The sequence below is a fragment of the Stegodyphus dumicola genome, chromosome 2, assembly GCF_044657685.1.
Source record: "Stegodyphus dumicola isolate Sdum_Otavi_A_Nest chromosome 2, ASM4465768v1".
Taxonomy (NCBI): Eukaryota; Metazoa; Arthropoda; class Arachnida; order Araneae; family Eresidae; genus Stegodyphus; species Stegodyphus dumicola.
The window spans coordinates 42,175,149-42,201,604 of record NC_140769.1 but is presented as its reverse complement, the minus strand read 5'-3'; the positions used below and the strand labels follow the sequence as shown (position 1 = coordinate 42,201,604).

At 31.4% G+C, this 26,456-nt stretch overlaps 1 protein-coding gene across 2 annotated transcripts in view; it reads right to left on the bottom strand.

Annotated features, from left to right (window-relative positions):
• The window catches only part of LOC118188864 (uncharacterized), a 695,340-nt gene that overhangs the window by 250,978 nt on the left and 417,906 nt on the right, over positions 1-26,456 (bottom strand). For both annotated transcript variants that reach the window (XM_085810627.1, XM_085810628.1), the window contains one exon: positions 11,174-11,227. In XM_085810627.1, the coding sequence (XP_085666753.1) occupies positions 11,174-11,227 (54 nt within the window). The remainder of the gene's footprint in view (positions 1-11,173; positions 11,228-26,456) is intronic.

The following is a 26,456-nucleotide window of genomic DNA, read 5'->3' as shown; positions in this document are numbered from 1 at the left end:
GGAGAAGTACGACGAATCCAAAGAAAGCCAGGAGAAATAACGGCAGCTATAACCTGGCTCCCAAACGGAAGATCGACTCATCGGACAGGACTCTCCGCAGCAAATGTCGCCGAACTGCGGAAGGGCCACCAGCGGCGGAGGAAAAGTTACAAGGAAAATTTGAACGGCCAGCAACGAGGTCCAAGCAGGAACGCGAAAGAAGTGTCCCGGTTCCGCCTAGACCAGCTGCCATCAAACGGCCAAGACCACAGGCAGAGGCGAAAAAGCAGGTATTCAAGGGTGACCGAACTGGAGGAAAAAGGAAGTATCTAGAGGAAGGCACTGAAGGGCGAACCCGCACAAGAAGGAGGATAAATCAAAGCAGAATCTGGGCTACCTTCACGGACTGGGCTCAGAAAAGAATGTCCGAATATCACAAAGATAAGTAAAATTTTATGTTACTTTGCAAACTTAAGATAATCTTTCATTCTTACTGCAAGTGGCAGATTTCAAGAAGTTTTACCTCATGTGAGGTCTACCTTTATCGCCAAAAAGGCGAGAAATGAGTTGTTACCGATTTTGGTATTATGTTTTTCAATTACTCGCGCGTAAAACTAAAGTTGATGTATAATAGGAATGTGTAAATACTTAAATATTGTAAAAGTTATTGTATAAATTTTATTTAAAACATTCTGGCAAGAAAGAAGTTTTAGTCTGAAAGACTTTTTGAAATGTAGTATTTCAATGTAGAAGAATTGGCACTTGCTTTGAAAAGAATAGAAGTAAACAATGTACTACTAATGTATGTTTTAAAATGCGTAAAATTAACGGCATGTTAATATGTTCTTATATACAATGTGAACTGTTATTTTAAATGTTAAGAAATACTGTGATATGGTAAAAGTTAAAGTAATGCCAAAAATTTTAAACTTATTCGTGTGACTGTACAAAGACCAAATTATGGTGAATATGTGTTAAAGGTTGAATGAATGTAGTTAGGCTCTCTGACACTACACTTCAGAATTAGCCACTTTCAGAATAGTACCTCAGGGTTTAGAGTTGAAGATAGGGTGTGTTAAGAGGTCTTGTCATGTTGAATTTTAACACGTTAGTGTTTTGATTGTAGGAGGCAGTGTTGAACACGTATACATAAACACATTCGTGTTTGGTGTTCTTTTACAACACATGTCAGAGAGCACGGGGAGAGGTAATTAAAATAGTCATGAATGAAATAAGAATGTTAAGAGAAATATAAATATGCATGTTACTTGCCATTTCATTGTGTAACATTTCATTAAACTAGTTTTCCTTCCAGATCTCTGGAAGGAACCAGATTTGAATAAAAGCTCCTGTTTAGATGCAGTACAGATGAACAATTGGGTGTCCATGGAGCTGCTATTGTAAAAACAAATTTTTTTTTAAAATTTCTAGTTTCCAGTAAGAAATGTTTGTAAAAGATTGGCCTCGCGTTAGATTCTAGAGCTAAAAGTTTTCAACAAGGTCGTTTTAGAGCTCAGTTTCAAACTAATTAACTCTGGCGGGAAGTATGTAAGGATCTTAAGTTTTACTAACGTTTATTTTATTTTAAATCTTTACTATCACTTCTTATTTTCTACTTCCGGCCAGAATTAAAAGCTTTAACTTATTTATGCAAATTTGTCTGGCGAACGCCAAGTACTTAAGTTGTGGCTTTTTGCCAAGCGAGAGAGAGGAAGGAGTTAGTCGAAGCAGGCCGCTTGCCTTAGAAGTTTTACTCAGTTGCTGTTTGCCTTCCAGGCCAGAGGTTTAATCCTCGTGATAATTTTAAACGTAATGTAGTGTTAACAGTTCTCTGTACTACATACGGCTTCCTGTTAATATCCGGCCAATCTTCCACGTTTATTCTTCCAAAGTTAAGTTAGAGTTAAATATTTTTATATTCTTACGTTCAGACCACAAGTAGTTGGTCTCTGTATCCCGAAGTACGGAAATTATTGTAAAGAGTGAAAAATAAAGGGTTTTGTATACCCTTCCTGTGTATCTTGTCTACTTCCCACATTTATTGAACATAGCTTTAGTAAGCTCCCTGTTCCGAGTCAGGTCTGTGCATGTTCCCAAAGAAAGTAAGACGGAACATTGAACCTGATAAGTTTTCTACAATCATACAACAAGAAAAACTATTTATTTCTCCTTCCACATACAGTCCACGATTCCCATTTTATATAGCTTTTATTTCCTTTTATATGCTAATATTATACATTTGTATAGTTATGTTTCATATTCGTCTCAGCATCAAAATAATTCAAAATTCCTAAAACTGATTTTTAACTTTTAAGAAAAATTTGCAGTTATAATAATTATTACATCAAATTTTAATAACCTGTAAAATAATAATAATGCTACGTGCTTACGTTTACGTAATGGATTGAATGCACACAGAACCAATGACAGCTTAATTAAATTTATTTTCCCAAAAGAAACACTTCACAGTTCTGGAACGTTCCCCAGAAGTACTCGTACAGCTCTTCTCAGTATGACAGTGGACAATCAGTAACTATCACTACAAACTACTAAGAATGTTAAACACAACTCTATACAAAGCTCATTTAAAGAGCGAAGTTCGGACGGAGATCTTTCAATCCTCCGAATTCAAGCCTCAACGTGAAATTGAGAATTGATGCACTCCCCAATGTTATTTAGTTTTCCCCAAGTTGGCTAGAAATTTTATGTACCTTTAGTTTCTCAAAATTGCTGGAAGGCACATTCAGGCAAAGTTGCATATAGGGCCGGATACAGTTACAGTTGCATATAGAGATCAGACAAATTACGGTTATGCAGCGATCAGACCAAAATGTTGCCAAATGGTCGCCGTGTGTGGCGCTTTTTGGATAACTTTCCTAAGACTGGCGGCCAAATTTAATCATCAAAACCGTCGCCTACTTGGCGCTATCTCGCAAATTTGGCGAGATAGAATTTTACTTCAATGTTAAACGGATTTCGCTCTGTAGCCTTACTTTTCCGGCGGAGCTTCGAATTTTTTATGCTTTAATTTTATATTATACATGAGATACTACAATTTCACTAAAATTATGTATGTATATATATATATATAATTTTACTTTAAAACTTAAATTTTAAAACATTTCAGTTTTACTTAATTACTTAAATTTGCAATTTTCACACAAAAAAATTTTTCACTTAACGTTATTTACAATATTTATACAATTTTTCAACAGAACACACATTTCACATTACAACAGTTTACATTTTTTAATTCACAATACCACTTAACTTTATTTTACTTCAAACACTTACATCTCTTGATTGGCTCAGCTACTTAACTCCATAAATAATTGATAATTACATACCTTTAGGACTTTTAATTTTTATTTTATTTTTCTAGACTTATTTTTATATATTTTTAATGTTTGCAAAAAAAGTTTAATATAACAAAGATAGCAGCTTGACACTCAACTTAACTTACATAAGCGCCATCTATATAATTAATTTGAAGAACACACTTACTTCTCTTTAAAAACACTTTTGCAGACCCCAACACTCATATAGTAGGTAAGTTAGAATTAAAACTTACTATTTACTTGCTTTAAGTATTTTTTAAATTTTTTTATGTAGTATTTAAGTATTTTCTAAATATGAAATTATATTTTTAAGTATATATTTGTTTTTTAAAAATTGTAAATTAGTTCTTTTTGTTTCTTACTGGTTTTTATGGATTATGTCTAGTTATTTTTTAGTTTCTTTTTATTGATATGCATATTCGTGTCGGGAAGATTTCTGTAGACAAGGGTTTCTAAAATACATTGGTTTCTAGATTTTTTATTTTTTATAGAAAATTGCTTTTTTTTAAATTTAATTTTTTAAAAAAAGTTTAATTTAATACTTGACTTTACTTGCTTGTTTCTCAAAAGACTTCATTAGTATTTTCCTTTTAGAACTTTAATTCTTAAATGCTAATTTCTAAGGGTACCACTTTATTGGTATTTCTTTTTTGACATTCTTCACTTTTTACTTTTGGTTTTGACTTTTACCCTTGCCTGCATGAATGACAAAACACGAATTGAATGATTGGAGAGTTAGGTTTGGAAGCAACTGCTTGATAAGTCTGTCTCCTGCCTACTCAACAGTCATTCACTTATGCATTTTTAAGAGAATTGTTTGGATTTAATTTGCTAAATTAGTGAATTTATCTTCATGGATTGTTTTTGCACTTGATTTGCATATGCTTCTGAATTTAAATGATATTGTAGATTAGTTCGAGAATTAAATCTTTTATATGTTTGCACATTTTTTAAATTTTTTAAAAAAATTATTTTGGCTTTTTTTTTTTTTTGGCTTGAACTTTGCTTTTTTTCTTTTTCTTTTTTCTTTTATAATATGTTTATTAAAATTTAAATTTAAATTTGATTAAATATATACATATATATATATATATGTATTATATGTATATATATATATATATATACATATGCAAAATCTGTAAGAATAAGTTAAAATCATTTCATACAGAATTTTATATTGATTTTGGGGGTCCTTTGCCTTGGTCTTAAATGATTGAAAGGATAATTTTAATCTTATACTAAGAGAAATTTAGGAAAATACTGGATTTGATTTTTGTTAAACATTAATTATACATCGCTTTAATTAACTGTTAATGAAAAGAACATTGTATTATCTGAAGTATTATCTGAAGATAATACACATTCCTATTAAGTTTTCTATAATACTCTTAGCAAAAGCAGCAAATTGTAGTTTTGTAATTTTTTAGTATTTTCATTTCATAAATGTTAGATTCTAACAAAATAATTTGCTTTCGTGAATAAATGTATTTAGTTTCTTAAATGTTAAACTTCCACATTGTTACCTTGTTCACAAATCTTACATTTCTGAACGTAATAAAACTCAAATGGCCTTCATGATTAAAATGTATGTGAGATCAAACGTAAAAAAAACAGAAGGAATACACAGAAAGAATGATATGGTAAGAAACTATTTCCTAGATAATTTATTACAAAGCATTTCTTCCACCCTGACAAATATTTAAAATAGAAGCAGACGAGGAAAAACTTAAAACTGGAATATTTTCAAGTCCATGCAGATTTATTTGTCAGATACACAGCAATACGTGTCGCTGAGTGTATAGAAAAATGAAATATGTATTACAAAATTTTGCATTCTAGATTGCCAAAAGAAATATCTTTTTCCCATTTTTTGCTTATTTGTTGTTCCAGGCTTTAGAATTCAGAACATATTTCACTTTCTGCAAATATTCGATCTACAAAGTATTTTTGAAAAGCTGAACATAGATTATTTGGAAAAAAAAGTTGAAATCTCCTTATTATTTGCAATGAAAATCCTCTTTTCAAAAATATATATTAAGAATATTTTTTGAGAATATTTTATCCAAAAACTCAACAGAACATATTTTTATATATGGATATAGATATGTGCAATGAAAATTTTGAGTTTGCCGCAAATAATGATGAAGAAAACTGGGTATTATATGAAGGTTATATACTTGGCCTATCACTCTATTCTTACTGCAACAATCATTCAACATACACAGATAACTGAAGCAAAGGCATTCCTGATGTTCCATAATTATTAATTTGTTTTCTTATTTTCTCAGAACTGTGATTAACGACAGGAGAAAAACAGAGAAAAAACACTTAGTAGCACAGATAAATATGAGAAAATGCAAAAATTGCAAAACCGATATCAGATTGGTAACACCATAACTCCTTTTAGATTCGTATTAAAAGTCTTGGTTTGCAAATATTTTGTTTTACATTGACATGCGTCATTAGCGTATTATATGACAGGGATATCATATCCTATGACAGGGATTTATGAAATAATGCAATTGAGAAAGGTTTATTATTAAAAGCATAACCATTTATGTGAAAGAAAGTGAAATAAACAAATGAGAAAGAATACTTAAAGTGCTGTTACGTACACTTAAACCCTTATTCTTAAAATATAAGCAAATAAATTGTAATGCAGGTAATAAACAATTTGCTTGAATTAATATTTGTTTTAAATTTTGAATATCAATGTGGATTTAGATTATAAGCCCATGCTTATAAAATTTAAATCTGCCTTTTATGTGAGCATATTTTTATGCGTTTTAATTTATCTGTATATTATTAGCTTATCCGTGACAACATTTCCATTTGATAAATTAAAGCATATTAGATGTGGCTAAGAAAATTCTTTAGTCATGATAGTCATTGTGAGTTCTTATGAATAATTTATTGCAAAACGTCTTGATTACTATTGAAAAGCATTAAAGGATTTTTTACAAAAAAAAATTTAAGGCTTTATTTGTAAGTTTCAGATAATATGTTTCCTATTTCTTTTCTTTCATACTTTTCTATAATGATTTCCCTTAAAATATCAAATAATTGCAACCATCTATAAAACCATCAGACAAAATGAACAAAGATCGATTATAATTCTTAGAGGATAGTATAGTACCCAGCGAGGCCTTTAAGTGTCTACTGACACCTAACCTTCTGTCGATTGATCTTCATTTATCATCTTTCTGTGCGTCAAAAGTGCAATATCCTTTGACAAGGAGCCCCGAAAGATATCACTCAAAAATAAATCGGTCATTGTTATGTCTCATCTTTTAGGATGTAATATGAAGAATATGTCATAGATAAAGCTTAATACAGCTAGAATATATCTTTATGAACTTTCCCATAGTTGTTTCCGTAGTTATTTCCATATTTAATATACTTGAAAATTAGAAAGGGCATTATTACTTTTCTCCTTTTTATTATTTTGCATCTATTCCTAAGGGCAAGTCGTGTTCTGGAAAGGAAGCTGAGGATGTTAGTTAAGACCTCAACTATAATAATTAATGTCAGGCATCACTTTAACATATGTCTGATAAATATACCTTATCTCCACTTGAAATATATTCGATATAAAGAAAGTTTTAGGTAGAAAATAAAGTAGCATATAATATCATGCTGTACTATTCTCCTCCTTCACATACTCACATAATAAAGTAAAACGATTTAAAATAATTAATAAACAATTAACTAATTTACATGTCATATTATATTAATTTGTTGGATTTAACTTAATTTTACCACTAACATATTTTTCTTTGGGAATTAGAAATATGATTGTCCTGTTACATTATCTCATAGATTAAAGCCCTTGAGAACATACTAAGAGATATATGACACTTGAGATTAGGTTTAACACTTTTGATCATTCTTTTCTCTTATATTTCCATGTATCAAATGCTTGATTTCATTTGATTATATATTTCATTTCAACCTTTATGAAAAGAGTTCTAATCGATACAGACAGAATATCAAAACAGACAGAATATAAAAAACTGTTTCCTATTTTGCATATGTACGTAATAAAACACCAGGGAAGAACTCATAATTTATTCAAATATTTAAAAAAAATTATTAAGATTTTTCTGAATTTTCAAAGTAAATGATGTATGATTTCCTGTTCCATTCACTATGTGTTAGAAATAGTTTAAACTGATTGCATTATATATTTATAATGCATTTAGCCTAATAATTAATTCTTCATCCGTTTAATATTTAATCTGCAGACTTACGGTTTTCTTTCTTGTCTTTAAAAAATAAGCTAATCTTCTCAGTTGATGCCTTTTAGAAGTTTATTAAGTTTCAATTTTGAATTTTGAGATGAAATATGGACATTCATACAGAATGACATATATTAAACGCTATATAAAATACACTTATGATTCATTCAAAGATATGTATTATATTGCTGTCTAATGCACTTAGGTTTAAGTTCAAAACCCACGCATGCAGTTAATGAGATTATCGTTTACAAGATAAACTCATAAGAATACAAATTTAGGGATGAATTTAATGCTCATAAATAAATTTCTTGGAAAAGCAAATATTTATAATAATGATCAGAAAGCTAACACAATGCTACAATTAATCTTACATTTCACAATGCCCATAGCTATGTACACAGGTTAACGTACGAAAATCATTTTAAGTCGTCGCAGAAAATAATTTCATATATTTTTATTTTTTCAATATAATGCGCTAGAAAAAATTTAGCCTTGCATCAAGTTTCTCATCAGATAAACAAAGGAAGAAAGTATACATTTCAAATTTGAATCAAGTGGTAATACTAATGCATATCAGAAAGAAAAATTGTGGAAAAGACAATTTTGCATGATTGAAGCTAAATGATTCGACGAATAGCTGACTAAAATTAGCTTAGGTGAGAAATTTGTTATCCTTTTAGTAAAATGTTAACCATCATTGCAAATACATCATATTGACGTTTGAGAAATAATATGTATAGTTAAGACCGTTAACAGAAAATATAAATATTTGGAATTTATTAAAACCTGTATATATATATATATAGTGAATAATATTATAGAATCATTTTAAAACAAAAATATCTTAAGATCGTACAATTATTTATGCGCAAAACAAAGGTGAAAAATTAATTAAAGACTAAAAAAACAAATAATTTCTAAACCAACCCACTGAATTTAAAATTAGTTCTATTTTGAATTTTTTTCATTAAAATCCTGAGAATTCGTAAATGTTTTTGTTTAAATTTAAACCTTTGTATTAATGAATTGAACATTTTAGCACTGTAGCTTTTCACTGGAAACACGAATATATTTGATTTAATAAATTTGTATTTTTGTAGAATTTTTATTATTTTTTACTATTTTTTGTATTATTGAACATGAAAAGAAAAAAGGAGGCGTTCAAAAGTTTCAGATGAATAATAATAGTAAAATAACATAAAATAGTTCATCAGCTAATTTGGGTCGCCTGATCATTATCTTGTGGAATGCCCTTTAACACAGAAATGGCACATTACTTTCGGTGCTTTTGAGGTCCCATTCAAGCGCTTTCTAATAAAGCAACCAGCATTTACAAAGAAAAACAAATGTATGATGGATAAACTCGAAGCACTTGGACAAGAGCTGTGTCAAGCAGAATAATGTCTAAGAAGCTCCAAGTAGTGAGCTAAGTTATGTGCAGCTAATTATTCGCTTAGTAAGTATATTTTTATACGCCTGGTAACGCTCCATATCTCCTGCTTGACGTCCTGTTTTTGTCGTTTTGTGCTAATTCACAAAAAGTCATGTTTCTGTATGCAATGTTGTGTAAGCCATGTAAGGCTGTTAATACTGTACTTTATGATTTGAAATGTATGGTTTGAAATGTTTGAAAATCAGTACTTTATGATTTGACATGTATTCGTAGTGTACGATAAGTGAAGCAGAGAATGCCATATGGCAAAGTGTTAATAATAATATGCAAATTTGTGTAGATTATGTAACACTGTATATTTTTGCTGTTGTAAATGCGTTATGTTCATAATGTTAAGTTGCCAAGCTATGTAAAAAAGACAAATGACAACATCTGGAAAACTCACATGAGGAAATATAAAAAGCAAAAAAATATTTTTAATTTATTAAAAAAACAATGATACTTGAAAAAGGAAAGGATTATGAAAACCAGACAAGGAAAAAAAAGGGCTCAGCTTTAACGCCCCATAACTCGAACTTTTCTCTCCGTTTAATGAAAAGAACAGATAATTAATGAAAAAGTAAACAATACGAAATTTAATACAAAGCAATACGAAACAATTAGAAAGCGTCAAAAATATCCCCTGTGCCAGCTAAGATTTAAATTCAAGATGACAAAAAATGTTGCAAAACATGACTATACTGCAATTTATACAATTTTGTGTCATTTTATGTGATTTGTGGCAATGCTACGTGGGCGAGTATTTGTATCGACTGGCTGTCGATACAGATTTCGAGAAGAAATACTGTATAAATTTATTATAAAGGCGCTATTTTGAAGTTCATAAAATAAAAACAAAACACGGGATTAAACCTAAGGATTTCTTATTTCTTATTATTTTTTACATTGTTTAACTCAGCAAGAATATGCTGATCGAACGAATTCAGTTTCTTGGAATGGCGCATCATCCAAAGCACCCGTTTACAAATATTTTGAAGAACTTCATTGAAGTCGTAAAAGTATGAATGATAAATATCGTGAAAATGGGTCAAGAACTTCTGTGAGGTTAGCAAGCATAGATAGGTGCACAATGACAATATCGTAGATATAATTAGTTTTCACTTTAGATCATCATGTCGCATACAGTAAAACTGAAGCATCTCGAACATTTCAAGACAAGAGTGCATCTGGCCAACGTGCTGCTTTAACTTTATACCGTTATTTTGCAGAGACTGAATTACTTTTCCGAGATTTGAAACGAAAATCTTCCGCAAACTACATAGAAATTCTACCGGTTACATACCCCATGAGACACATAATAGCAAAGATAAAAATTGCTTATATTCTCTCCCACTTAAATGGTGATTAGGATCGAGGGAGCGAGATCCAGTCAGCCAAATTCAAATGGGGACGAATTACCATTCACCATTTTTTAGTCGTTGCCTTTTTGAGCGTTTTAGAATTTTTGGAATAGCGGATGTGAAAAACTAACTACGCCGTCACAAATATTCGAATACAATATCTTGTAGTTTCTAGTCAACGTGCTGTTCCGCTGTGATCAACGTGCTGTTCCGCTGTGATTTCCGCTGTGATATCGGAAATTCCTCATAATTTAAAAGTTTAAGAAATGAAACACTTGCGGTAAAGTACTATATATATAAACTATAGAAAATTGTGATTCCCCACAATCTAACTAAGAAATAGGATATCAAAATCTTTTATCCAGGTAAGAAAAATGCTACTGCTTGCATGCACCTATTCATTTGTCAGAATTTTTCTAGTCTAGTTCATATTTATATACATCAATTCGATTTATTTCTGTCCAGAAATTAAACAATTAGATTCCACTTTGAATTCATAGTGAAAAAAAAATCTGATTCTAGAAAATGCTGCAGAACATAATTATAAATGGGATACTTTAAAAGCATATTTCTAGTGTAAAACATCTTCATTTGATATAAAGAAGTGAAGCAATAATAGAGAATTTCAGATCCTTATTATTTTCGCTGCACGTCTTTAAAATTATGCCATACATACGAATGTTGCTACTATTCGCCTTTCTCAACTAAAGGAAATTCATCATGTAAGAATTAATTACAATTCTCAAAACATTACTTTTCATATTCCACCAAAACATAAAAATATAAAAAAATCACTACTCAAATTAAGCAAATTTTACTAACCAGGAGGACCAGGTGGCCCAGAAGGTCCTTTAGGTCCTGGAGATCCTGGAATACCTGAAAGGGAATAAAAGTAATATGTAACACATACACATGTATGTAACATAAAAATACATACAATGGAAAATTCTAGATTAAATTTAGTTCCTTAAATATCCATTCCAGTTTGGCTTCCTGTCATAACAAATTCAGTTTTTCTTATGATGAACCTCTCTTAAGTTGCCCCATTTCTAAATGAATCCATATGTTTATGATCTTAAATAACTCTACCGATATGTGCAGTTACCAACACTTTAGCCAATCATGATAAATCGAAAGTAAAACTTATGTTGGGAATTATAAGTTTTTTACTTCTCTCGCAGGCTTTCTTTTTAAATGCAACACATTCTTGCTTTTGATTACTGTTATGATGGCTATGCTTATCTCTCTCTTTCATCCATTTTATTTGCGGCAAAATCTAGGAAACTTATAACTATGAATGGCTGCACAAACTGAATACATTGTTACGTGTAATTCATAATAAAAATGCGATTCTCAAAAATTATTTATATTAAATCTGAGATTTTGACGAGAAATTAAACCTTTTAGTTCATCACAAAGACAGCATTTGACTACAATTACGCACTTACGCATATATACACCATCATCATCATACCAAATCGGCCATGAATGAAAGTATCCGTGTCTTCTCATCCAAATCATTGTTTGTGCATAAATATGAATTCTCTTATATCTTAGAAAGGGAAATATGAAACTCAGTTTTCATATAAAAATCACTACTTGTAAACTAAACTCAAACCGGTATTTCATGAGGACATCTTTACCCTTGTAGTTTTGATCTGAATATTCTACATTTGATTTAAGCAGGGATGATAAGATATCTGGAACCTAGTTGAAGATATTTATAAACCCCGGGCCAGATTTCGATACGAAACTCCAAATTACCCAAACCAAAATTGCCATAAGAGTTATTTTCATGTTTCTAATGCCCAAATGTCCCTGGTATTTTATACTTGGATTTATGAACTTTCAACATAGTCCCTTAAGTTTTGGACATGTTTTAAGATCACGTCATCGCACAATCAACTATACTCGCTCAAAACGAATTGGATCTGATTTCGTGACATTTAAACTTTCGAGAATATGTGCTACCCAAAACTAAAAGACGTATTCATGATAAAAGAAATTACAAAACTCCTCCTAAAAATATATTACATTCAACCGTATACTTAGTTTAAAATAAAGTTAAAGTTTCCAAATAAAGCTAGATATATTGATCTATATATACGCCGATTCGTCCTATCCGTCGTTCCACGTACCTAGAAAAATTGGTCATCAAGAGGAAATCGATCATGAAAAACGAGAAGACAAAGCAGATAAACTGATCAAAATTAGATAGCAAAAATTTTAATGTATTCTTAATCTGTGCATCCTAACATCTCTTGTGAAGCTTCAGTAATGAGAAACCTATGTCCAGAACGACTTCGTAACAGTTCATTTATTGGGAAACTTACATATTAGTATGATATATTAGTATGATATATAACCGCCTCTGGTGGCAAACGATAAAAATTTTCATTATGGTATGGATTGCTAGAAACATCAAAAGCTGTCTTTAAGAATTTACTGCCAAGCATTCTGTAACTGCTCATTCAGTTTTTGCCTGATACGAGATATGTTCTTGGCGTTTGGTTAAGGAATGGTCTCGCGATTCAGAAGGGAGAAGGAGGGATTGTTATATTACCCAGACATTCGACAGAATTCTTCTCCATGTGTAGATGGCAAGCATTTCTTTCTTTAACTGCCGCGATATACGCGACAACATTAGCAGTAAAACAGGTCTCGAGATGTCGTCGATATGCTATTGGGCTGTTAAAGTAAAGCAAAGAATGACTAAAAATATCATAGACACGAGATATATATAACTCTCTAAACGTAAAGCATAATGGACTGTGCTGCACTTCAATGACGAAAGCTGAGCTGTGTTGTCGAAGCTTCCTCCATGTCCGAATCCTTTGGTTAACAGAAACCAGCGAAGGTCATGATTCATCAATGGTCATGACAGTGTTCAGCCAAAAGACGCGAGTAAACGGTTCTGAATAGCAGATCACAAAACTCTCTCTATCGTACTGTACTTTCAAGAAACATTTCATCTAAATATACGGCTGCTTTTAAGACGATTATGAATGTTCTGTTGGAGCCACGGGCAACATCTTTTGACTATGTTCTCTTCCTACCTTTATAATGAATTTTCTCCGCTTTGCTGAACGTGTTTACAGGATCATTGTCTAACTCACCCAGTTGCTTGGTGTTAGAACATTCTTATTTTTTAATGTAAACAAAAGTCTTCCAAATAAGCAATATAGATTTACATAAAGATCGAGAACTGCATCTTATATGCCTATTGTGGTTTATTCCTTACTCGTCTCCTTACCCTAATACGAATTTATTTTAGATGCGTTTTGTAAATTATTGGGCATTTTCTAGCATATACATATTTAGTTAAGAAGGTAAAATTCGAGATTATTGAATGACATATCTACGCGGATGTTTGGCGCATTCTATATGTCACAAGTAAATTCAAAATAAATTAAGATAGAAAGATCTTACTAGAAAACTCTATGTATGTAACAATCAGAATTCCTACAACAGAATGCAACGTGTATAAAATTTACTGTCAGTCAGTGCAATTTAAAACTGCTGAAATTACTTGATTTACGCTTTGTATGAATGTGCATACTAGTGCATGTGAATGTGTTTTGCAGTAATATTCACTTCATTATAAGGCACTGTCAAGAGGACATATGAAACAGAATAATAATATATGTAAGTATAGTACATATACACACATGTATCCATACAGTTAACCTCTGTAGAGACATTTATATATATATATATATATCAGGACACGTGAAAAATACGCATTGCCCTCGCCGAGACTCGAACCTAGACCTCTCGAACACGCGTTGTGTGCTACCGTTACACCACGGAGGTATGCTGAAAGGACGGACTTCCAGGGATTGAGGAAGCAAGTCGCCAAATCCTGTTGGTGACGAATTATTGTCCACCATCTTTTTTAGTTCGGGCGCCACTGTAGGGATATTAGCTTTTCTTTAAGCAGGAGACGTGAAAAATGAGGCATACCATCACAGGGACACGAACCTGGACCCCTTGAGACTGTCGTCAAGAAGAGCTCTTTAAAAGTTAAATATAGTTTATCAGTAAAGATTATGAATAGAGGTAGCCCAGGGTAGTAGCGAAATATTAATAGGATACCATACGAATATACATTTACACTAACATGGTAAAGTTGTATATTTTCTCATATAAACATGATATTTATGTCTATATTAAATAAACATGTCTTATATACATAAAAGTGAAAAAAAATCTATACCGCAATTTTGTAAAAATATTTATTGTTTTTAATTAGATATATCATGAGTTAATTGGAAGCAAGAGAGATAAAAAATATACAAACGCCTTCGCCGGAAATCGAACCGCGACCTCTGAAATACGCGCCCAGCCTGCAGACCACCACGTCACGAAGGCATGCGAAGAATGCAAGAGAAATACCTTATAAGTTAAATGCACTTTTATTTAAATCAATCAGATTCAGAAGCAAATAAATAATAGTCTTAAGAAACCCCTTTTAAAATTAGCTTGGTTTGTAATCAAAAACAGGAAGATTAAATCTGTATAATAAAAATTTTCATTTTGCCGAAGGGCAATTGTCTCGAATGTATTTAAAGAAATTTAAGGTTATTAACGCAAAACTGCGTTTCGAGGCTAATACTTCTGGGCTAAGTAGTCTGAAGATGAGAGATACAGACATATTCATTTTGCGATAAAAAGATAAAAGGGAAGTAGCAAATATTCTTTTAATTTTCATTCGGCTTTTAGCCCTAAGTTTCAAAAAGAAACTGAAAGACAAATCGTTAAGTCATGTCTTTTAAAGTTTTAAAGCTTTAAAAACTCTTCCGTCGCTTTAGACTTAAAACCATTAAGCTAAAAGCTGCCTTTAGAGAGATTTTATTGACCATTCGCAATCATTGTGAGTTACCTTTATTTCTTTCTCAATCTTAAAATATCGTTTTTGATCCTTTTTAGGTAATCTTTATTACTTATTTTAATTACTGATACTCAACCCGAACAAAATACAGGTACACTTAAATATTGATATTAGAAAACAGTTGTGTTACAATGGGGACGCTCATCGATCTATTAAGGTAACTGCGAATTATTCACGAACTTGGGAATATCCATATACTAACTCTGATTAGTGAATATGATCATAGGAATAATATCCTAGTTTGAGCAGCATTACCTAGTGTATAAAATTTAAGAAAAATATTTTTCAACACGCAACCATAAATAGGGAATTTTAAAATTAGTACAATAAAAAGCCAATTCAGTAGTAAGTGATGCAGGTACAGCAGACGTGTAAAGCATGAGAGATCAGCAAGCGCAGTGCACTTAAAAAAAAAAAAAAAAAAAGAATGCGCATTTCCAGGCATTTGTTTGCATGTAAATGTGAGATTGTAATTGCAAGTATGGCTACAAGAAAATGCCAGGACGCCTTTGCACGCCATAGAATGACTGGCAAGTTTGAGGAGGGGCATAGTTTTACATCTATCCTCCAAGAATGTGGAACTGATAAAAGTGTTGTTTCCTAAGCTTAAAATCCTTTTAAACGACAAGTACAGCTGTAACAAAGTTCGGTGTTAGTCGGCAAAGGTATACAATGTTGAATGATAACCTATATATCGCCCTGGAAGCGAAAATAAATCAAAGCCAGACAACGAGTAACATTGTTCAGTAGTTGTGCACGTCTACAGAACAAGAGGTGTCCGAGTTTAGTTTGGCCACATGAATTTATAAAGGTGTCTTATTCAGTCATCTTCCTGAAAGCTGCACACACTTCTACTTACAGTGATGTAAAAAGTTAAAGACTGAACACCTCATCAAATGGAATCACTTCCTCTTCAGCCATGGAGGTCACTCAAAATTTACTCAAAATTAAAAGAAAACTTTTCAGAAATAACGCCAGAAGGATAATATTTTAAAAAGAATTTTTAATGTGAATGTAACATTTTTTCTTGCCCAGAAACAATGATGTTAAAAAAATCTCTATGCAGATGGCGTAAAAATTGTTTTGACTAATGTTGCGAAAGCGCAAAGTCAACCGTTATTGGGTTTTGATGTCTTCTAGACATCGTCAGAAGACTGTTTATTCAGCTTACTCCATCTGTAGTTTCAGCTGACTTTTATCCCGATTCTAGGTTCGAACCTTGAACACTCTGATTCGTGGTATTGCATTTTAGTGAATAGATCAAAAGCAGCGTAAGTTCCACGATCAAGTACGAAATACATTATTTTGCTGCACAGATGATTACAAACTTCCGGTCCTTATCGCTACATAATATCGTTTAAACATCAGAAATTCAGTTTCTAGAAATATTGTTCATGCATCATTGATGGAGCATGAACCATTTAAGTAACTGAATCTCTATTCCAAAGAACCAGTTTATAAATATCCAAGTCCAAGGAAACAGTTTATAAATATCTAAATGGTCGGTAAGCACCAAATCGGGCATTTGCACGCTCGCCGTTAAGAAGCGAAATGCAATAAGACAAAATTAAAATGACTACCTGTGTTGAAGCTATTATGCATTCTTTCCTATGCTATAAGATGGCTGCCGTAAGCTTTTTTGTTTTGTTTCAGCAATCTCTCCAATCTAAAGGTACCGCAGGATCCCATAAATCTATTTTCCATGTTCCGATAAGAGTCACTCCTAATTCATAAGTGCCTCATGCATTTATTATTCTCATACATGATGTTTGATACAAAAATTTTAATTTGAATCGATTTCTATCAAAACACTAATTAATCCATGCTACACATTTTTCTTTCAAAATGACAATTACACACGCTATATAAAATGATTACTTACGTTTCATTTACAGATAATCAGCTTGAAGAAATGCATATATTCTGTCTAAAATTTCACGTTCTTTAAAGCGATATCTTTTGTCAATTTTTGTGATCCATTGTAAAAATTTTACCAAAAATACTACGAAAAGATCACACTCCATCCTTAAAGTAATTTATAAGTCATATGTTTTCTTTTTGAAAACGATAAGTATTCTGGTGGCCTCCAGCCATAAATATTCTTCTTATGTAACATTTTCTACGCAAATAAATATCTTCCAATTTTTGTTTTTACAGATATTTCACTTTTCTTCATCATTTTCTATTCTGTATCTAGTGCGTAGTTAAAACACCCTGTGGCATCTTTTAGAAGATAGATCAAGGTAAACTAATGGATTCAGCCATTACTTATTCAGTACAAACATTAAATATTCATGGTTAAGTGCCATTATAACGCAATGCATTACTCCCGTGTTCCATTATAGTTTAGAGCATAAGTTTAAACTTCTCTTTAAGTAAAAAACGGAAGTTTTTTTAGTAATGAGAGTTTGCTGAGTATCATAACGCATATCGCGAATTCTTAGTCCAAGAAAAGAGTGGACATGGAAGAATAATATTTTCTTTAAGCACAGAGATTGATTTTATATAAATGCTAAATTTAAAGTTAAGTCTGCTTTTTAAAATTTAATGCAGAGAAATGCTGTGTATATAAACTCGCAATACATATTTGGTTCAAGTACAGCCTTTCAAGTTTCATCAAGAATTTCCATTCGCTGCTGAAACTAAATAATTCATAAAGACAATAAATTAGGGGAAATACTCATGTTCCTCATGAAAATATATCTAATGCTTTGTTATCCATGCGATGCTTTGCGTAATTAGCTAAAACATTTCAGCCTTAATTAATAATTAATTACCAGTTATGAACAAGCCCTTTTAAATATTCCAATAACGAAACAATTTGCGGATAAGAGAATAAAACTGCGAACTTCCTTAGAATTTTGAAAAATACACATATAGTCATTCAGAAGCAATCTGTCTTAATGTAATTAATTCACTTAACCGTATTAAGTGGATACATGCAGAAGTACCGGGAAATTAAAATAAGAAATGAATATGTTAAAATCATACTGCGTATTTATGTATGTGTTTTATGTTATTGAACTTTCATGAGCTTGAATGTATCGCAGAATGTCTACATAATTATGGAGCTGAAAAGTAGAGGTACAAAATGAATTTCCTTGTAGTGGACATGAACTGGCCTCAGTTAAATAATACAGCTATGTAAAGACTTTTAAAGCACAAATACAATTTTTATTGCATTACCTAGTAGAGATATTAAGTTAATTGGAAAAGCCAGAGAGATGAAAAATATGGAACGCCTTCGCCGGAAATGGAACCGCGGATCTTTGGAATACGCGCCCAGCGTGCAGACCACCCCACCATGAAGGCGGGAGAAATAACGTATAACTCAAAAATCATATAAATCAAGGATCTAATGTGTACATATCGCATAAACTTCTATGTATACGAAGAGTAGACATGAAGAACAAATTTGGGCAGAATAGGAAATGTGTATGATTCTATATATTTGATTAATGAATAGAATTTTAAGTGAAGGATAAGTCTTTGTATAATCCTCTTAAAAGACTGTACTTTTGTACCATTCTCGGAGGGAGAACGAGACGCGATACTTTTTTTCAAGTGACCTTAAGCCTTGTAAAACATATGACCAGCAATGACTCATGTCACATTACTTTTATCGCCTTAATTTGACTGAGCAATGACTGAGTGAGATTTCAATCTCTTTCAGTGACCCAGTGATCTCTAATACACCATCTCTGATGCAAAGGACAGCGATCAGGCTATACGCTTGATTTGACACCTTTCACGATTTTTATTTTTGAGATGCTTGAAATGATGTGTTTTTAGAAATAAATCTTGCTCATTAGCATACTTAGTAAGTACTATTTAAAGAAGGAATCTTTGCTATTATTGTAATACCCTATTTCATGCTTCTGAGATGATTTAATTTCATGCAAAGAACGAAACTTCTTATTTACCCAACATTAGCAACATCACACATTTTCTTTCGTTGTTTCAATAAGATTCTGCTCAATACATTCTAAAAAATATATCAACAAGTCTTCCATAAACTTATATTATTTCACTGAAATATTTTAATGGGTAACTTAATTGAACTAATGTTTTCTAAATCCGTTAAGGAAAAAAACAGATTTTGTTAAAGAAGCTTTTTAATTATTTGAAATTTAAATACAGTATATATTTTGCTACTTCCTTGTTAAAGTGGCCACCTCTCTCAGTCGCCAGAATCAGTAGATTAGTCGCCAGGTTTGACAGATATAATTCTAAGATATTTAACTAGCAACGGGTGTGATTTTCAAATTGTTTTGAAATAGATGTTGTTGGAGTGATATCTTAGAATCAGAAATTTTTTCCCTCCTAATATGTTTACCATTTTTAACTTATATGGGATAAATTAGAAAAACTGCAGTAAGTTTTTTTTTTAGATATTTATAAAGTACAACATTTTTTAGTTTGCCGTTTATTTCAGAGTTCGAGACATCGCAGTTTAAAATTAATTATTTTAATTATTTTCTGTGGACAATGTTGAACATTTTAAATTCTCCATCAACTGGGAAAATATTTTTTTTTTTTTTTTGGTAACATCGTTTAATTTCGGTTCACCAGTGGCTGAGTGGTAAAACCACTGAACACTAATAGTTCGGTCCTGGGTTCGAATGCTAGCTGCATTGGCATTTTCATGCCCATCTTCATGTGTAATCTGCATATAACCCAGTTTTGTTTACAACGTTGCCATCTCACGCTTTGAAATCCTTGAGTTTGTTACTCAAAAATTCGTTAAATTTTTACAAAATATTAAATCGATGATAAAACAAATTCCAAATTTCCAATTTTTGCTTTCAGATGCCTATATTCACAGTAGGATTACGTCATTCAAATTTTGATGACTCTAGGTACCGTTGTTTATCGTAATGCGAGAAACTTACATACATTTATGCAGATTTTTCATTATTTAATTTCTTTAAATAGAATTCAGGGAGATACTATTTGGTAGCAACAGTTTGAAAACTGATACAGCCATTTACAGTGTTTTGACGCAAAATCGCAAAACGAAAACAAAAATCTCTCACCGACAAAGCCCCTTTGGACTAAAAAAAAAACGGACAGTAATCTCCCGTTTTACTGGGCCGATTGACAAAATTCAAATTGCGTTTTTCATGTCTCGAAAGCGCGAGTTAAGATATATGTATAATATATATAGAGAGAGTATTGTTCTAGCATAGATATTTTGACAGAAAATCGGGCTTTTCTGTAATAACATACCACGTTTTTCCAATATTTCGATTCTACGACTCAAATTATGTTTAAATATTAAATTTTGTAAAAGTTTACAGAGAAATTCAAAAATTTATCTTGGCGTGCTTTTCTTCAGTTTGCGCCAAGAATAATTCACTTGGCGAACTTCTTAATATATAGCAACCTATTTTCTTTTCCCTTCTATTGTGCAGGTGGGTAAAAAGTCACTCCGTTCCTACTTTCAAATAATTTTAACAAAGTGCCTAAACCACATTTGGTGTCATTTATCGCTTTCAACAAATATGCCAAATTTCAAAACGCGGCAATATATAAATTCATGTATATCCTCGAAAATTTTGAACAAAAAACTGTAAATTTTTGCAAGTATGCTTAGAAATACACCTACTTTAAGATGAAGGTAAAACTTTTATAGGTTATAATCCAAAATTGTTTTCGAAAAATTTATAAAAATTATTTAAAAATACAAATTTTTAAAATAAATCATAAAAAGTGGGCGAATTTTATCTGGAATGAACCTAAATTTCGAAATGTGAAAGGAAGAATCATGTAAGTTTAATAAAAAAAACAAAAAAAACAAAGAATAAGAAATATATACCAAATTCAATTAACATTGAGGAGCTAAAATTTTGAGAGCTTATTTTTTAGAAGCTACTCGTGCGAGTTTTACAACCTTTGGCAGTTTGGCATAATTTAAGTCGTAGATTTGAAATAACGGGAAAAATGGCATGACATTTCAGAAAAAATCTGATTTTGTGTCAAAATACCTATATTAGAACAATGCTATATATAAATCTAATACATATCCTAAGTCGCGCTTTCGAGACGTGGAAAACGCAAGTTGAATTTCGTCAATTGGCCCAGGAGAACGGGAGATATCGAATTGCTCCCCCCTTTTTTTGCGCAATGTACATATGTGTTATAACTTCTCACATACATTGTGGGTTCTCATTTTTTTAAGTTAGCCGCAGTGTTTTCTAATGTTCACCAAAATGTATGAGGTAGCAGCATTAACAATTTAACATTTAAGTACCCTTTTTTTCCCCTTAAATAATAACTCGTTTTGCCTATTTACCTTCCCTCCACTGGGGAATTGAAATTATGAAAAAACGATCAGTGTTATCAATGCTATATTATACCATAATTAAATTAGTACATCATTTTCACCAACATGCTGAAATTATGACAAATGTGGTATCGTATATCCGTTGCATAATGTTACTTGCTTATTACATCACAGTTTATTCACAGGTATTATTTGATAATTTAAAAGGTTTTAAAAGTTTGTTAAATTGCTAAAGAACAAGCACTTGCACACATATATGTTTGGATACACGTTTGTGTTACAAATCTTTGATGTCAAACATGTTTACTTCCATATAACAGTAAATCTATAACTTTAAATTTGATTCAAGATTTGTATAACGTGCAGATAAAATATATCGGTATCTTTAAGCTTTTTAAGCCTCGACTTTGTACTGAAAGTTTTATAAGTAATCGTAATTTTGAATTATCTGATTTTTGCTTTCATCGATAAATTTTTATTGTGCAGAAAACAAAAACATGAAAATTTTGCACTCATTTTTAATATTAGGAAAGTTTGACTGGTTACTAATCTAATCATGGTGGTTACTGATCATAATTGTGGTTACTGTTCATTCGTGTCAAAAAGTGCTGTTTTATACAGTACAAAGTCCGTAATCTGGACTCGTCGAGACTTCGGCGATTCCGGATTTGAGTTTTTCCGGATTATAGATCATCAATTTAAATCTGGTAAAATGGCATGCAGAAATTATACATTTAAAAATATGAAATCGTAATTTATAAAATAAAGAACAATTATGATCTAAAGGGTATCAACATTTTTCAAAAAAAGGCTTAATATTTATTTGTTTACTTTATTAGACGGATAGGCTTTTATCCATTTTTTGCAGCAATTCCACTTTTTGTTTAATGGACATCGCTTTGTAGATCCTTTGGCAGCTCCAGAATTAGAAACTCTTTTTGACACAATCGAAAGTTCAAACTTAATTTTTATAAAATTGTTCTAACAGTCTGAAAAAAATAATAAGCCGGATCCAATTAGAAGATTAAGGAACAGCGCAATCTGCAACATTAACTGAAATGCCTTAGATAATTTTAGCTTAGCTTATACCGTCCATTATAGTACATTTAACGGGCATGCGTAAACGTATATGCGCATAAAGTTTGTAGCTTTGAGGTCCGGATTATAGATCATTCCGTATTATGGGCGTCCGGATTACAGACTTTGTTCTGTATAATATACACATTTACATTCTTTACAGATTTCAACGTAAGTTAAATATGATTATTACACCAAAAGCCATATTACTTCCACAGAGTAAATGTTTTGTATGTATACAAAATCTATCCATTGAGATTAAGAAAGAATGTTTGTGGAAGCAAATAGTACCAAACTACAACAGTGTGGTTATCAATGAGGACTTATAAGATACCCACAGTATGTGCATAAGAATGCTCTCAGGTTTTCTTGAAATGAAAATTGTCTTGAGAATCGTACTCTTTTAAAATCGCAGATAAATAAATGTGCGTGTGTATGTACGTATGTGTTAAGTAAGGATATTGTTACACGAAAGGTGCAGAAGCTTCCAAAATTCCATTTCTTCTAATGATTTTTTAACTATTATTATATTTAACTATATATATATGTATTCATAATATAATTTCAATTAGAAAATTCAGCTATTAATAAAAATTAATGCAGAAATGGATTTAAAAAATTGGCTGACTTTGAGTATACTTGGTTGCTTTCCGAAGGCGACCGAAAGCATGTTAAAAATCTTTCTTTTTTTTGGTTTGTCATTCTTCCACTTTTTTCAATAAAGGTTTTTTTTTTTTTTTTTTTTTTTTTTTTTTTTTGTACCTTTAATTTGCTGTAACCAAAAATTCCTTTTACTTGTTTTCTATCAAATAATGAACACGTTCTTATCAAGGAGATAAGAAATAATCGAAATTTCACAGTAAGCAAGATTTCCTAAATTGTCAGACAGATTTAAACCCTACCAACATTCCCTTCTTTAATTCCATTAACCCCATTAAAATGCGCGCTTAAAAAGTATCAAAATGACAAGTCCTACCGACAAATACCCAGGCTCTCTTTACTCTTACTTTATGCTAGTCAATATTAAACCCTCAACTTCAGAATTCCAATATTGGAAATCACTTTTTCCTTTCTTTCTCGGTTTCTACGTTTGGATGAAGATTTTAACTTCTCAAGGAATTGTATTAAAGAAATTCAATCCCTCATCACTTTTCTTATTCTTTTCTTTTATTTTTGACAAGTATATAAAATGTTTAACCGCCAGCTTCTCGAATTAGTCGATTTCTGTTTGCGTGTAATGTATCAAAAATTCCGCAAAACAATCAAAAATACTCTTTTTTAGATATGAAAAACGCAATATTTATCGATTTCTTCCTTGACATGCAGTATGATTCAAGTAAATGAAATCTGATGCTGTGATATTGAAGTTATAAATCTTGTACTCAATTTTTGCTCTGTTTTGCTAAGATTAAATATCAATATATCTTTTTTATTACCACCTATGTTTATATATTGAATGTTTCTCAGCAATAATCTGTTATGTATTTGCTTTGGATGTTCAAAATAACATCTAAATATATAATAAAAGTTTGGATTCTAAAAAGAGAAGCAACAAACTTCAGACGTTTAAAGATTTAATTATACATACCTTGCACATTAATGAAACGTGATACATAAATTCCTTTTATGCTTCCAGTGAGGACCTGCATTTTCTTCGCTACAATATTTGTGGTCCTAGACAAACCGTTATGCAAAGATAACACCTAAAAGCATATGGTACTGTCCAGTTATCTAACATGTTTAGATTAGAGTCAGTCAACGTACAACGCAAAACAGTGGCAGTAGGCAGTAGGCTGAATTGTGTTGAACAAAGCGTAATGTATACAATGAGGTCTCGCAGGATATCAAGTCCAACTTTCTCAGCTATAGTGCTGTGATATTTTATACACTGAATACAAACGTTAACTAAAGGTTAACTAAACACGTCAGGCAGTAGATAGTAGACCAGGAATAAATAAAAATAGCGCTCTTATTATACTAATGGAACTACAGTTTTCCATCGTGGGCTATTATCGTTCACCGAGAAGGTCGCTGAGATCTGAGAGACAGCATCGTAGTATTGAGAAGCAAGTGGGCAATAATCAGTTGCTTAGCAAATTTCGTTGCTTAATTCATTTGAAGCAAACTTTCATTTGATGAAACAAAGAGTAACGAATCTTTGCAAGAATCATACCAAATCTGTCTGCTGAGCTTTCATTTATAATCATCCAAATTGGAAGGAATTTCCATTTTCTATTTCAGTGGAAAAGCTATAAATTGTTAGTTTAATATTCTATTTGTAAAACCACAACCATATATTTTTCCTTGTAATTATATCCAGTGAGTCCGACTAGCATGTTGATTTAATATATATATCATTGAATGTGCCATGGTGTGGAACGTGCCATTCCTATCTCAAGATAAGTCCATATGCAAATGTAAGTTTTGCATAACTATATTAAAAACATATTACCCAACACAAAGTGTGTTTGTTGCACAGCGGAAAATTTAATTTACTTTTTAACCTGTAATAAAAGTTCTACAACAAATTCCTCAAGAAAAATTTAGTCCTATAAAGGTTTCGAAGTACCCTGTATAAATCAATTAAAGCCGCCCGGATGGTATAGTGGTTAGGGCAGCCGACTACGATACTAAAGAGCACGCGTTCGAATCCCAAAGAAGCCATGCTTGTAAGTGTCCGTCCCTTCATAGGAGGTAAAGGTGACCTATTAGGTGCCTCCACAACAAAATGGCCACTATTTCCGGCCTTAAAAGTGGCCAATGTTGAAAAAAAGACAATATAGCGCACGCAGTTCGAAAAGAAAATCAATTAAGATTATCATTTCATAGAAAAAACGAAAATATACACGTTAAGAATTGCAAAAATATACACAAGCATGCATATTTTCTTAAGAATAACGTATTTATTAATGTCATTACTTTTTGATTCATACCAAATATTTTGAGTTTCGATCATCATTTTTCAAAATGAACATTTTCTATCATACTTGTTTGAGATAAAAAATAATACGCACAGACTTCTTTTATTTTTTCAAGCTTACTTATAATTCTTACATATTAATAAACGTTCTTTATTTTATGTATCATGAAGTAAAAAGCTTCCTCTTGGAAATATATTTACGCATTTCAGTTATTTATTACAACTTGAAGCTTAGAAACAAAGTTAAGTATAATCATGTTTATACCGAAAACAAATTACATCTTCCTCTTAAAATTTATCTCTTAAATTTTCAGAGAAGCGAGAAACTTCTTTGCACAATAGAGATAAAATATACGCATAAATCTCATGAATATTTAAAACTAAATCCCAAACCGTTAAGAATGCTTGAAGGAATATTTGCTCATCAATAATATACCAAGTCCGCCACTATTTTCCATTGATACTATATTATCTCTATCAACCCTAAGGTTCTTTAGACTTGCATATTTCTTTAAGAAACTTTTGAAGATTTCATGGGAATTACCCGTTGGATAAATATTTTTCTCGTGCTAATTGTTGCTTCCAAAGCAATATGGGAATGAATAGAAATGTCAGTTCCAAATGAAATTCAGATGTAACTGAGAATATCATTAACAGGAGAAAATGAATTTTTTTATTTGCATTTTGTAGCGTAACTGAGAAAACCAGTTAACTTTTGTTTGGCATCAAATACAATTAATTATAAGAGTTTACGTGATATTTTTCAGAAAATAAATGCATATCTCTTTCACTGAATATAAAGTCAGGACGAGATTAAAAAATACGCATTCGGTGTCTCTCTTCACATTTTTTAGAGTTAAATAAATATGCATCTATACTTACTCGAAATAACCCCTCGAGTCTTAAAGAAAAATGGCATTATAATGAGTAG